This window comes from Chiloscyllium plagiosum, chromosome 36, assembly GCF_004010195.1.
Source record: "Chiloscyllium plagiosum isolate BGI_BamShark_2017 chromosome 36, ASM401019v2, whole genome shotgun sequence".
Lineage (NCBI taxonomy): Eukaryota > Metazoa > Chordata > Chondrichthyes > Orectolobiformes > Hemiscylliidae > Chiloscyllium > Chiloscyllium plagiosum.
The window spans coordinates 35169014-35184190 of record NC_057745.1 but is presented as its reverse complement, the minus strand read 5'-3'; the positions used below and the strand labels follow the sequence as shown (position 1 = coordinate 35184190).

Below are 15177 nucleotides of genomic sequence, written 5' to 3'. Positions count from 1 at the left end.
CCTCCCTGACCTATCACCTTCATCTCCTCCCCCACTGACCTATTGTACTCTATGCTACTCTATCCCCACCCCCACCCTCCTCTAGGTTATCTCTCTACCCTTCAGGCTCTCTGCCTTTATTCCTGATGAAGGGCTTTTGCCCGAAACGTCGATTTTACTGCTCCTCGGATGCTGCTTGAACAGCTGTGCTCTTCCAGCACCACTAATCCAGTTATTGGTTCAAGTCTGACTCCAGGACTGGAGCACAAATAAAAGGGTAACACTCCAGTGTAGAGGTCACCTGAACTGCCTGAGGTTCTCAGCATGCTCGGGTTTAAGTAAAACATTCCTCGGCATTAATAATTATAGAATGACTAAAAGACAAAGGATATCGTTTGTTAGCTATCTGCCAGAGCAACGCAACCTATGCTAGTGCCCCTCCACCCTGCCAACTTCCCCTTAGACTGCAAATTTCTTTCTTCAGATTCTTAATGAGAACTGTTCAGAAATTGTGAAATCCCCAGGGGCAATTTCGCTGCTCCCAGAGACACTCTGCAAAATGTTCCACAAAATTACAGTCAAACTTCAGGCAGTTTCCATGGTACTTGCTTGGATAGTTACCCAGAACAATAAGTTTCACTCCTAGGTAGCTACACAACAGTATCTTCCAAGACATCACAACTCACCACCCTTCCCTACTTGCCCTAACGATATTGATCCTGAGCTTCTGCCTTCCAACCCCACCTGCTTGAGGTATCTTTTGCCCATCCACCTAAGATAACCTTGCTCACCTTCCCAGTCAATCACTCGCACACATATCCTTTTGTACTGAACATTTAAATGTACTTAAGAGGTTCAAGTGCTGTCAAGAGTGCTCCCACCTGTAAAGAGTGCTCCATCATTACAATGATGGAATTCATTCCAGAGCTGTCCACTTTGCATTTGTGGAGAAGACAGACTCAGAAGACCTGGCCAAAAGGGCAGAGATACAGCACGATGCAGAGAGATTGAATGGAAAACTCTCAGCAGCATTTCTTGTTAATGTATCCATGCACTCTGCTTTAAATTAAATACAGAACAAGGCAATCAAAACAAGTGGAGGTGATGTTTCCTGGCACCTCAATCTTCCAAATCTAAAAATGAGAAAAATATGACTTACTTGTAACCTCCTGTAAGAAATCTAAGCAGGGTCTGCTGGTTCCAGATAGACTTACAGAGACAGCCAGAGGAGTCTGTCCCTCATAGTTCCTTGTGTTGCAATCTGCACCATAGTTATGTAACATCCGTGCACAAAGTACATCATCCTTTAGTGCAGACAAGTGTAATGGAGTTTGTCCATCCTCCATCCTGCCAAGGTTTGTGTCTGCACCTCTTTGAAGAAACATTCGACAATATGAATGGTTGCTTTTGATCACTGCATATCGCAGCAGGAAACCATTTTGAATGTCAATGTTGGCATTGTGATCCAAAAGAATTTTCACACAGCTTGAGCGCTCTCTGATAATGGCCAGTTGAAGTGGAGTTGTGCCTTTATCACTGAGTGGATCAACTTCAGCTTTAAACTCCAGCAGAAGTCTGACAAATGAGTCTCTGCCATAGTGGGCAGCCACATGGAGAGGAGTCCATCCGTCATTGCTTTTAGCATTAATAATATCAGGTCTATGCTCCGATTCCAACATCAACCTTGCAATTCGTGCTCGGCCATGCATAGCTGCATAATGCAATGCAGTGAAACCTCCAATTAAATCTTTAACGGTGGGATCAGCTAGAAAAGATCAAAAACAATTAAGATAAGGTAATATCAGGACATCATTTTTTTTTTAAAATGAAAAAAAGAAACACTGAATCTGTACATAAAATAAAAGTTGAAGTTTTAAAAAAGGTTTGAGATGATGATTTCCAGGGATACAGAACTCTTAACTCCAAAGGATTGATTCTTAACTTCCCCAAGCAGGCAGGCAGGCCTTTCATTCAAGGGCAATTTGGGATGGGTAATAAACGTGTGCCTTGCTAGTGACACCCAGATGCCATCCAAGAATAAATCTGAAAAGTTGCAATAGAAAAGCAGATCTGTCATTCTTCTCAAATAACAATCTCAAGATAAGAGCCACAGAGCAACACTATAGCACATAATTTGGGCATGTGCTGCTTAATTGGCAGTACTGAGACAGCTTTGTGCTGGAACTTTTTGGTCAGTTGGTAAACAGAGGTCTGCCTATTCAGCTGATTGAAAATAGTCCAATGGCAGGTTTTAAAAAAAACAGACGACTAAATTAATTAGCATGCTTGTCTACATAACAAGAATTATATTCAGTGATTAATTTGATATGGTTTACTAGGATATCCAGAAACTTGATAAGGTACTACATGAATGCATGTTCTGCATTTCTTTCAGTAGTGATCTTTTGTTGGATAGCTTCAAAGCTCACCCAAATACCGTTCATCGTCCAAGCCAAGACTAAGTGCGGCAGGCTTTCAACCAGAGATGATATTACAGCCAAGCTTGATCCATTCCTCATTGTCTATACATTCATACTTCAGCAGATACAGGTAACTCTAACGGTACTGAGTACAATAGCATAGCGGTTATGTTACTAGTCAGAGGCTGAGACAATGATCCAGAGATAAATTCAAATCCCTCGGTAGAATTTGAACTAAGTTCATGAAATACATCAGGAATTGGGATCAGTAATTGTGACAATTAAACTGCCAAATTATTGTAAAATTTGATCTTGGAGAGAGTGAGCTGAACAAATGCAGTAAGAACTTACAGCAGCAGAAAGCCAAATGGCATAGCGAGGGAAGGGACAAAAAAATTGCCTAAAGGTGCCTAACAAGGTTAGGAAAACATTCAGGCTAACCTTACGCTCATAACTTAGATGTTAAAAATTGTTTAAAATGCTAAAAGTAACAGACCAAGACGAAATGGATTACCCAGCGATAAACATCAGGCAAGTGGATTAACAAACATCTGAAGTGACAACAGCACCCGTGAAGGAGATTATTGGCAAGTAGCTGACAATACCCACTCCTGCCCCCATCTTTAGTATACAATAAACATAGTGATAGCAGGGCAGCTCATCTTATGGAATGAGTTACAACTGGGATATAAAAAATAATTGGGCTGATAACTAGCAAATTTTAGATAAACCGCCTGCAACTTTACATTATCTAACAGCTCAAGACAGCAGCACACAAGCAATTTCTCAAGGACATATAGCAACAGGAAATAATTGCTGGCCTTGACAGAGACACCCACATCCCACAAATGCAAAAAAAAAAGGGCTTTTGATGCAGGAGTTCATCATAGATTTCAGACGTATAACATGAGTGAAGACCCAGGCTAAATATGCAAAGTTCAAAGGGGACGAGAAGAAGAAAACAGAGAAGAATGGGTTGAAGATTAGTCATGATGTGGATGTGCCAGTGTTGGACTGGGGTGGAGAAAGTTAAAAATCACAACACCAGGATATAGTTCAACATGCTTATTTGGAATTCAAGCTTTTGGAGCGCTGCTCTTTCATCAGGTAGCTACCTGACAAAGGAACAGTATTCCAAAAGCTTGTACTTCCAAATAAACCCGTGAGATTTTTAAACTTTGAAGATTAGTGGGAAGCCTTTAAAATCCAGCAGAGGATAACTAAAAAGGCAATTGTGGGACGGGGGGAGATGATGAAATATGAAGTTAAAATAGATAGAAATATAAAAGATTACAAGGGATTTTTTTTAAGATATCTAAAAGCTAAGAGAGAGACTAGAGTGGACAATGGACTGTTGGAAAATGAGGCTGAGACATAGCAAAGAAATGGCAGAGGAACTCAGTAGGTACACTGCATCAGTCATCAAGGTGGAAAACACCAGCAGTATACCGGAAAATCAAGAGAATCAGGGGACAGACGTGAGTATAGTGGCGCCGGGAAAACTGAAAGATCATAGGTGGATAATCACCCACACTAACTGGGACTACAAAATGGTTAACGTAACACCCCTGTTTAAAGGAAAGAGAGAGAAGACAGGAAATTATAGGCCAATTAGCCTGACCTCAGCCTTTGGTAAGATTTTAGAGTGCATAATTAAGGATGGATTGCGGAGTACTTGGAAATGCATGCCAAAATCAAGCGGAGCAAGCATAGCTTTATTATGGGGAGGTCATGCCTGAAATCTGCTAGAATATTTTGAAGAGGTAATTAGCAAATTGGACAAAGGAGAACCAGCCGAGGTGATCTTTTTGGATTTTTAGAATGCCTGTGACAAGGTGCAATACAGGAAGCTACGAATTAAGAAAAGAGCTAGGAGCAAGCGATTGGCATGGATAGAGGATTGGCTGACTGACAGAAGGCCAGGGGTCGGGGTGGATAAAGGGGTCTTTTTCAGAATGGCAACCCATGACTAGTGGAGTTCTGCAAGGATCACATTATAAGTTCATGATCTGGGTTAAGGCTCTGAGGGCATTGTTGCCAAGTTTGCAGATGACACAAACAAAGGTGGAGGAATAGGTAATGCTGAGGAAGTGGGGAGGCTGTAGAAGGATTTGGACAGGCTAGGAGACAAAGTAGCAAAAGATAGAGTACAACGTGGGAAAATTGATGTTACACACTTTGGTAGGAAGAATAGAAGCGAGGACAATTACCTAAATGTGGAAAGGCATTGGAAATCCAAAACATGCAGTGACGTAGAAGTCTGAAGATTAACATGCGGCGTCAGCTGGCAGTCAGGAAGGCAAATGCAATGTTAGCATTCATTTTAAGAGAGCTAGAATACAAGAGCAGAGGTGTACTGCTGAGGCTAGATAAGGTTCTGGTCAGTTGCATTTGGAATACTGTGAGCAGTTTTGGGCCCTATATCCAAGGAAGTACTGACATTGGAAGGGACCCTGAAGTTTGTAAGACTGATCCCAGGGCTGAAGGGCTTGTCATAGGAATAGCAGGTGAGGGTCACACACGATGGAGTTTAAATAGACGGCGGTGGGGAATCTCATTGAAACTTACAGAATACTGAGAGGGCTGGATACAGTGATCATAGGGAAGATGTTTCCAACAGTTGGAGAGACTAAGAACCAAGAGCACAGCCTCAGAATGAAGGGACAACCCTTTAAAACTGAAATGAGGTGGAATTTCTTCAGCCAGAGGGTGTTAATCTGTGGAACGCACTGCCACAGAAGACTGTAGAGACCAAGCAATGAGCATATTTAAGCCAGAGATAGATACGTCCTTGATTAGCAAGGGGATCAAGGGTTAGAGGGAGGAGACAGAAGAACAGAGATGAGGAGCATATTAGCCATGATCGAATGGTGGAGCAGGCTCGATGGACTAATTGGTCAAATTCTTTTCCGATATTTTATGCTCTTAGAAAACCCAGGGTACAAGAGATGCCAGAAAACACAAAAGTTAATCAAAGTATGTTCTGCACAAAAATGAGTAACAAAATAGTGGTAAAAGGTGGTGAGAGGCTGATTAGGAAACGAAAAGATGACTCTAGCATGGAGACAAAAAGTTTATCTTAGGAAGAGTCACCAACTTGAAACATTAGCTTTATTTCTCCCCACAGTGGCTGCCAGACCTGCTGAGTTTCTCCAGCAATTTGTTTTTATTTCAGACAAAAAGTATGGTTGAGATACTGAGTATTGCTTTTACCAAGGAAGATACCAATACAAAGTTACAGTGAACAAGTTAAAATCACCAGAAGAGTGGGATTTGAGTATATGAATACAAATCAATAGTCCTGGCTTCTGTGTAATATTCCAGTGATATTAACATTGCTATTATTGCAGAATTTAGGGCTGTGACAGGTGACGCGCAATTACTAATTGAGCAGCAAATCTGGCAATACTCAGGAGGCAAGAATTAGAAGAGAACAGATATCAATGAGGGTTGAAAGGCTGGAGCAGATCACAGAGATAGAATAGTCACGGTCATGGAGGGATTTGAAAATAATGAGAACTGTAAAAGAGGCATTGCTATCCAAGGGAAATGTAGGCCAACAAACACATGGGTAATTGAGGGCAATGGGATTTGACAACATTAATGATATGGGCAGAGTTTTGGATTCCCTCAAGTTTACAAAGTTAGGCAGCTGCTGGTCGAAAGAGTAAGTAATAAGGTAACAGAATTTGTTGCACAAACTGAGAACATTACAGTCATTGAGATGTACAGCACGGAAACAGACCCTTTGGTCCAACTCATCCATGCTGACCAGATATCCCAACCTAAACTAGTACCAGGTTATAGTCCAACAGGTTTAAGTGGAAGCACACTAGCTTTTGGAGCGACGCTTCTTCGGCAGGTGCGTCGCTCCGAAAGCTAGTGTGCTTCCAATTAAACCTGTTGGACTATAACCTGGTGTTGTGTGATTTTTAACTTTGTACACCCCAGTCCAACACCGGCATCTCCAAATCATAATCTAGTACCATTTGGCAGCACTTGGCCCACATCCCTCTAAACGGGCGGCATGGTGGCACAGTGGTTAGCACTGTGGTTAGAACTGCTGCCTCACAGCGCCAGAGACCCGGGTTCAATTCCCGCCTCAGACGACTCTCTGTGTGGAGTTTGCACATTCTCCCAGTGATTGCGGGGGGTTTCCTCCGGGTGCTCTGGTTTCCTACATCCCTCTAAACGGGCGGCATGGTGGCACAGTGGTTAGCACTGTGGTTAGAACTGCTGCCTCACAGCGCCAGTGACCCGGGTTCAATTCCCGCCTCAGACTCCAAACTCTGTGTGGAGTTTGCACATTCTCCCAGTGATTGCGTGGGGTTTCCTCCCACAATCCAAAAGTGTGCAGGTTAGGTGAATTGGCCATGCTAAATTGCCCGTTGTGTTAGGTGAAGGTGTAAATGTAGGAGAATGGGTCTGGGTGGGTTACGCTTCGGCGGGTCGGTTTGGAGTTGTTGGGCCGAAGGGCCTGTTTCCACACTAAATAATCTAATCTAAACCCTTCCTATTCATATATCCATCCAGATGCCTTTTAAACGTTGCAATTGTACCAGCCTCCACTACTTCCTCTGGCAGCTCATTCCACGCATGCACCACCCTCAGCGTGAAAAGTTGCCCCTTCGGTCTCTTTTATATCTTTCCCCTCTCACCCTCAACCTATGCTCTCTAGGTCGGGACTCCGCCACCCCAGGGAAAAGAGGTTTGTCTGTTGATCCTATCCATGCCCCTCATGATTTTATAAGCCTCGATAAGGTGACCCCTCAGCCTTCGACGCTCCAGGGAAAACAGCCCCAGCCTATTCAGCCTCTCCCTATAGCTCAAATCCTCCAACCCTGGCAACATCCTTATAAACCTTTTCTGAACCATTTCAAGTTTCAGAACATCCTTGCAATAGGAAGGAGACCAGAATTGCACGCAATATTCCGACAGTGGCCGAAGCAATGTTCTGTACAGCTGCAACATGACCTCTCAATGCTCTGACCAATAAAGAAAAGCATACCAAATGCCTTCTTCACTATCTTACCTATCTGTTACTTCATTTTCAAGGAGCTATGAACCTGCACCCCAAGGTCTCTTCGTTCAGCAACACTCCCTAGGACCTTACCATTAAGTGTATCAGTCCTGCTAAGATTTGCTTTCTCAAAATGCAGCACCTCGCATCTATCAAAGTTAAAATCCATCTGCCACTCCTCAGTCCATTGGCCCATCTGATCAAGATTCCATTGTAATCTGTCCACGACACTTCCAATTTTAGTGTAATTTGCAAACTTACTAACTTTACCTCCTACGTTCATATCCAAACCATTCATATAAACGACAAAAAGTAATGGACCCAGCACCAACTCTTGTGGCACGCCACTGGTCACAGGCCTCCAGTCTGAAAAACAATCCTCCATCACCGCCCTCGGTCTTCTACCTATGAGCCAGTTCTGTATGCAAATGGATAGTTCTCCTTGTATTCCATGAAAATTTCTAATATTTAGATGGAGAAAACTTCTGCTCAACTAGTGCAAGCAATGATCTATAAACAATGTGATAATTTAGTGATTATGGAACAGTCGAGAGAGTTAGTGGTGAGGTAAAGCTAAATATTGTGAACAAATGCTTTGTTTTTGAACGATGCTGCCTTAGAATTCCATGCAGATGACATCGAGATGAGGATCTTCAGGGTGAAGCAACAGCCACCAGTGCAAGTAATATTAGATGATTAGACAAATTATGACAGAACCGCATAGGTACAGTCCCACCAAGTGGGTGGATGTGAAAAACGTGTAATGTGATCAATACGTCAAGGTCTTCAGCCAGGCTGAGGTGATACAGGGGAGATAGTTTACATTGTGATCACGACTAAAAATAGAGGCCTTGGCAAATTTAATCACATCCTCCAACCTGATCCCTCTAGCTTGGTACCAAAAAAAATGAAGAAATCTACTGGATTGTCAGTTTAATGGATCAGTAAAATCCTTCAAGCAAAGGACATACTGCCCTTGACCAGTCTAGACTACCTTTTACTGTCATCCCACACTATATGGTTAATCATCAATATCCACAGTGCAACACTAATCTGCATGTATTGCTACAGTTCATGATCAAAACAAGAAAAATGAACAAGCCTAGAGGTTTTGAACACAAAAATAATTCTTCACTTAACAAGACAATTGCCTTTTTTTTGTCTCAAATGTCCTAAGGTGCCTCTCATGGAATAAACTATTTTATGATGACTATCACGTAGTTAATGTAAAACTGTTTCTGCAAATGGATAGATTCCACGAATAGACAAGCAAGAGGCTGGTCAAACACAGCAAGCCAAGCAGCATTAGGTGAAGAAGCCGACATTTTGGGTGTAACCCTTCTTCAATCCACCTCCTGATGCTGCCTGGCTTGCTGTGTTCTACCAGCCTCCTGCTAGTCTACTTTGGATTCCAGCATCTGCAGTTTTTTTTGTCCCATATCCCTGAATTACACAATCTATTTATATTGATGTTGAGGTGCCAGACTGGGAAGGGCAAAGTTAAAAATCAAATGGGCAGCACAGTGGCAAGTGGGCAGCACGGTGGCACAGTGGTTAGCACTACTGCCTCACAGTGCCAGATACCCAGGTTCAATTCCCGCCTCTGGCAACTGTCTCTGTGGAGTTTGCACATTCGCCCCGTGTCTGCGTGGTTTTCTCTTGGTGCTCCGGTTTCCTCCCACAGTCACAAAGGTGTGCAGGTCAGGTGAATTGGCCATGCTGAATTGCCCATAGTGTTAGGTGCATTAGTCAGAGGGAAATGGGTCTGGGTGGGTTACTCTTCGGAGAGTCGGTGTGGACTGGTTGGGCCGAAGGGTCTGTTCCCACACAGTAGGGAATCTAATCCAAACCTGTTGGACTACAACCTGGTGTTGAGATTTTAACTCTTTATATTGGTATGAGCTGAGCAAGGAATGAGGATCAAAACCAAAAATTGAAAATCGTGGATGATTAATGCACCTGTGAACATAGATGGATTTTGCTTTATTATCTCTTTGGAAAGTGTTGAACTCCTTCAGTAATGCACTGAGTGCGAATCTAGACTGAATAAGTGAACCACTTCTTAAATGATTACACTGCCATCTACTGAGTTGTAGAAACATCAAAACCACAGTTGAGAAATAATCCTCACACTGTGACCAGTACTGGATGATGTGACAAACTGACTGAAAACTGCGGAAAATCAGTGATATATTCCTATTCAAAAAGGTTAGAGAAAGTTATGTCCAGTAAAAACATTGCTGACAACAGCATGACTTGCAGGTGAAAACAGCAAAGTTTAATTTCCATTATATGGGTTAATTTTGTCAGTAATATAGTTTATATTTGCAATCCTCATTTAATACAAGTGCAAGAAACAAAGAAAACACTTTACCTCAACATTTTTCAAGACTCAAATTAACAAGGGCTTCATTTTGAAGATCTCTTTAATAAGGAGAATTAAAATAAAAGATAAAAATTCTTCCAGATGGGATGAAGACAGAACAGACATACTGAGGCTGATGGATGGGGATGTCAAGGATAAGAGGTAATACACTCTGTGGTGGGATTGGGTAATACAGAAAAATCAGGATTGAGATGACGAGTGACAATTGACTTCAAGCAGCGGGCAGGTCAGGAGAAAGGCAGAGTTCCAGCCTCAAATTCCATTGCTCATCCCATTCACTGCATTCTAAGTACTTTCAGACTCTCTACTCATCACTTCAGCTTTCTCTCCACTGCTTGCCACTATGCTGTTTTCTCGACTTTTTTTAAACAAAGAGTAAGACTCTCGGTCCCCATCACTCTCAGGACAAATACACTGCAGTAAATCTCCCTCTACACTTTTAAATTAAAAGTAAAGTTCCTTCTACTATTTAAACCTGTAAGTAAAGATCTCATTATGCTTTCAAACTGAAAGTAAAGCTCTTTCCACACTGTCACCATTGAAAATGCCTAGGACATGAACAGCATGCCGTTAGGTGCAGGCAAAAGTTCCTTTACTCCTTTAAACTGAAAATAAAGTTTCCACAACTCTGTCCCCATTAAACACTCCCAGAACAGGTATAGCACAGGGTTACATATAGAATGAATAGTATCCTCGACCCTTTGGAAGCAACAAAGTGCCCTCGACCATTTGGAAGCAAGATTAAAGCTCCTTACTAAAGTGAGCATGAAGCTGCGTCAACTCTTTTAAACTGGAAAAGCTCAATGACTCTTAAAACAAAAGTTAAGCACTCACTGTTCTTAAGCTGAAAGTAAAGTCACATTTACTCGTTCAAAATAAAAGTAAAGCTCCCTCCACACTGCCCCCATCAAACATTTCCAGAATAAGGACAGCATGAGGTTAGCTACAGAGTGAAGGAAAGAAGTCTCTCCTTTAACTCAAATCCTCTGGTCCCAGTAACATCTTGCTAAATCTTTCCTGAGCCCTATCCAATTTAATAATATCCTTCCTATAGCGAGGTGACCAGAACTGTACACAGTACTCTACAAGTGCTCTCGCCAATATTCTGAACAACCTCAACATGACATTCCAATTCCTTAGAACACAGATGGAAGGTGTGAAGATAAAATCCAATACCAGGGTCCTGTGCTTAAACAAAGGAGACTACAACAGGATGAGGGAGGAGTTGGCTAAAGTAGACTGGAAGCAAAGACATTATATGGTGGGACAGTTGAAAAACTTTGGAGAACTTTGAAAGCAATTTTTCAAAGTGCTCATGAAATGTATATACCAGTAGGAGAAAGTGAGGGCTGCAGATGCTGGAGAGTCAGAGTCGAAAAGTGTGGTGCTAGAAATGCACAGTAGGTCAGGCAGCATTTGAGGAGCTGGAGAGATGATGTTTTGGGCATAACCCCTTCATCAGGAATATACATCTGTGAAAAGGAAGGACTGGAGGAAAAGAGATAATCTGTTGTGGGTGTCTAAGGAAATAAGGAAGGTTATCAAATTGAAAAAGGCATTCAAAGGGGCCAAGATCAGCAGGATACTAGAAGATTTGGAAAGCTTCAACGGTCAACAGAAAGCCACAAAAAAGCTATAAAGCAAAGTAAGATAGATTATGAGAGTAAACTAGCTCAATCTAAAGACAAATAGCAGAAGTTCCTATAAATATACAGGATGATGTGTGGCTGAAGTAAAGATTGGTCCTTTCAAGGGCGGGAAGGGGAACTTAGTAATGGGATATGAGGAAATGGCTGAAAAGCTATAAAGCAAAGTAAGATAGATTATGAGAGTAAACTAGCTCAATCTAAAGACAAATAGCAGAAGTTCCTATAAATATACAGGATGAAGTGTGGCTGAAGTAAAGATTGGTCCTTTCGAGGGCGGGAAGAGGAACTTAGTAATGGGATATGAGGAAATGGCTGAGGCATTAAACAGGTATTTTGTGGCAGTCATTCACAGTGGAGGACACTAATAACATGCCAGTAATTGACAGAGACGAAAGTAGGTGAGGACCTGGAAACAATAGTTATCACAAAAGAGGTAGTATTGGGCAAGCTAATGGAGCTAAAAGCAGACAAGTCTCCTGACCCTGATGGAATGCATCCCAGTGTACTAAAATAGAGGATGGGAGAAATAGCAAATGCACTTGTGGTAATTTTCCAAAACTCACTGGACTTTAGGGCAGTTCCAGCAGATTGGAAATCAGCAAATGTGACGCCACTGTTTTAAAAAAAGTAGGCAAAAGATGGGGAATTATAGACTGATTAGCTTCACCCAGAGGTGGGGAACCTTTTCATGCTGGAAGGCCGCATCATGTTAGTTGTAATCTAATAAGGCCGCATCTAAGAAACTTCAATTATATATTCTTCAAAATTCACATTATTTTGTAAAAATCTAACTACTATGTACTAACTTAAAAAAAAGAAAAAAATGTTAATTCTAAAGCTAACTAACCTTTTAATGACTTTGTTGTGACTGCTTTTTGTAGGAAAGCATTCGAATATTTGATTGCAGCATGGAGGTCTGCAGTTTTAGCTGATCCTCTAGATAGGTATTCATCATTTGTGACCTTAAGGGCGTCTTGATTTTAGTTAAGTAAGAGAATGTAGATTCGCAGCAATAAGTGGTTGAAAAGCATTTTTCGTGCATGTTGCCAAAGGCATGGGTATTCTATTGCATTTTTCCATATTTCAATTGGATCTTTCTTAGCATCAAACAAGGACTTTAAATAAATATTAATAAAAAGTAAAAGATTTGTTCTGCAAAATTTGGATTCATTCAAAAAGCCACACACAATGGCCTAAAAGGTTGCATGCGGCCTTAAGTTCCCCACCCCTGGCTTAACCTCTGTTTTGGGGAACATGCTGGAGTCTATTATCAAGGAAGAAATAGCAAGACATCGAGATAGAAATTGGCCCATCAGGCAGACGCAGCACAGGTTCATGAAGGGCAGATCATGCTTAACTAATCTACTGGAATTCTATGAAGACATTACGAGCACGGTGGACAACAGGGACCCAGCAGATGTGATGTATCTAGATTTCCAAAAGGTATTTGACAAGGTGCTGCACAAAAGACTGCTGCATAAGATAAGGATGCAAGGCATTATAGGCAGTGTATTAGCATGGATTGGTTAACTAACAGGAAGCAAAACGTGAGGATAAATGAGTGCTTTTTTGGTTGGCGATCAGTGACTAGTGGTGTGCCTCAGGGATCAGTGTTGGGCTGCAATTAGTCACAACTTACATAGATGATTTGGAGTTGGAGGCCACGTGTGGTGTGTCAAAATTTGAGGATGACAGTAAGATGAGTGGCAGAGCAAAGTGTGCACAGGACTGTAAAACTTTGCAGAAGAACATAGTTTAACTGTGTGGGCAAAGGTCTGGCAGATGGAATACAAAGTTAATAAATGTCAAGTCATCCATTTTGGTAGGACTAACAAGAAAAAGGGCTATTACTTGATTGGCAAAGAAATTGCAGCAAACAGCTGTGCAGAGGGACCTGGGTGTCCTTGTACATGATTCACAGAAGATTGGTCTGCCCTTATTTGTTTTACCAAATTTGATACCTCACATTTATCCAAATTAAACTCCATCTGCCACTTCTCAGTCTATTAGCTTAATTAATCCACATACCATTGTACTCCGAGGTAACGTTCTTCACTGTCCACTACACCACTAATTTTGAGGTCATCTACAAACTTCCTAATTATGACTCCTATATTCTCATCCAAACTGTTAACAACAGTGGACCCTGTACTGATCCCTGACCACTGGTCACAGGCCCCCAGTTTGAAGAACAACCCTCCATCACCACCCTCTATCTCTTACTGTCAAGCTAATTTTATATCAAATTGTCAAGCTCTCCCTGGATCCCATGTGATCTAACTATGAATCAGTCTACCATGCAGATTCTTGTCTAAGGCTTTAGTGAAGTCCATGTAAACAATGTCTACTGTTCTCCATGATCCTTTGACTATCATTAACATGCTGAAAAAGCTAAACAGTCTGATTGGAATCAAATAAAAGTAGAATTAATGGCTATCAATTGGTGCCTGTGCTGAATAGGCAGAAGTTTGACTAGTATTAGGCATTGAAGTATTAAAAATTTTGGAATCATTAATATCAATCAATTCAATAATAACCAGAAATGGAAACATGGCAACATAATACAAATGGGTAACAACAGTGCAAGACAGGAGCTTGACACAATACATCACGAGGAGAACAGCACATCTAGACTCGACTGTCAATGGTGGGATCAACAATTTAAGAATAATCAAACATGCACAACAAGCAGCGGGAAAATGCGATTTCAAAATCAATTTTTATTGTTTGAGGGACAGAGGGATAAAGGATCAGCAAAAAAAAAAATTTGAATGACGTAACATTCAATCTACAAGATAGACATCTACAGCAGACAAATTTGCAACTACCAGGAAGGAAGTCTCAAAAAAGCTAGGAAAATAAAATCCATTTTAAAAGAATTAAGAAACAATTAAAAGAGATTTTAAAAGGCATCAGGGTGCACAAAATAAATGAAATAAAAATCCAAAAATATGATAAGTAAGGTGAAATGGTTAAAAAGAAATTGGTTAAGAAAGCTAAGGGTAACTTTTCCTTGTTAGTTACTGGCATAATTTTGTTAAGTGGGGATGCAATACTGCTGGCTAACCCCATCCAATAGCATGCATGGTATTTTCAAAGAGTAGGAAATGGATGACAGCAGTATTAGGGAAGGAAATATTGATATTAAAGGGCATGTCGATTTTAAAGAGGTGGTAGTGTTGGGCGTCTTGAAAAACATGAGGGCAGTTGAGTCCCCAGGGCCTGATGGAATCTATTCAATTCTACTGAGGGAGGCAAGGTAGGAAATATCTGGCCTTGACAAAGATATCTGTACCCTTTTTAGCCATAAGCAAGGTCTCAGAAGACAGGAGAATAACCAATGTTTTCCTCTGTTAAAAGAGAGCAACACAGACAATCCAGGAAATTATAGACCAGTGAGCCGGACATCAGTGTTAGGGAAAATAGTGGAGAAGATTCTTAGGGACAGGACTTACATTTGGAAAGGGATTGACTTAATTTTGTGCAGGGGACATCTTGTCTCTTGTCACATGGGATCCACAGTGAGTTGGTAAATTGGATACAAAATTGGTTTGGTCACAGAAGACAGAGATAGTTGAGGAGGGGTGTTTTACTGACTAGAGGTCTGTGGTCAGTGGTGCTCCACAAGGACCTGTTCTGGGACCTCTTCTGTTCGTAAAAGTGATTTGATTAAAATGTGAATGGTCTGATAAATAAGTTTGCAGACAGCACGAAAATATGTGG

General features: G+C 41.4%; 1 protein-coding gene across 10 annotated transcripts in view; it reads right to left on the bottom strand.

Moving 5' to 3' along the window:
• The window catches only part of asb7 (ankyrin repeat and SOCS box containing 7), a 78256-nt gene that overhangs the window by 7717 nt on the left and 55362 nt on the right, over positions 1-15177 (bottom strand). For 9 of the 10 annotated variants that reach the window (XM_043677654.1, XM_043677664.1, XM_043677658.1 and 6 more), the window contains 2 exons: positions 1139-1744; positions 861-1038 (listed from right to left, as the gene is read on the bottom strand). In XM_043677654.1, coding sequence (XP_043533589.1) covers positions 896-1038; positions 1139-1744 — 749 coding nt within the window. In that variant the 3' untranslated portion in view covers positions 861-895. The remainder of the gene's footprint in view (positions 1-860; positions 1039-1138; positions 1745-15177) is intronic. The other variant, XM_043677662.1, reaches the window with a different exon arrangement.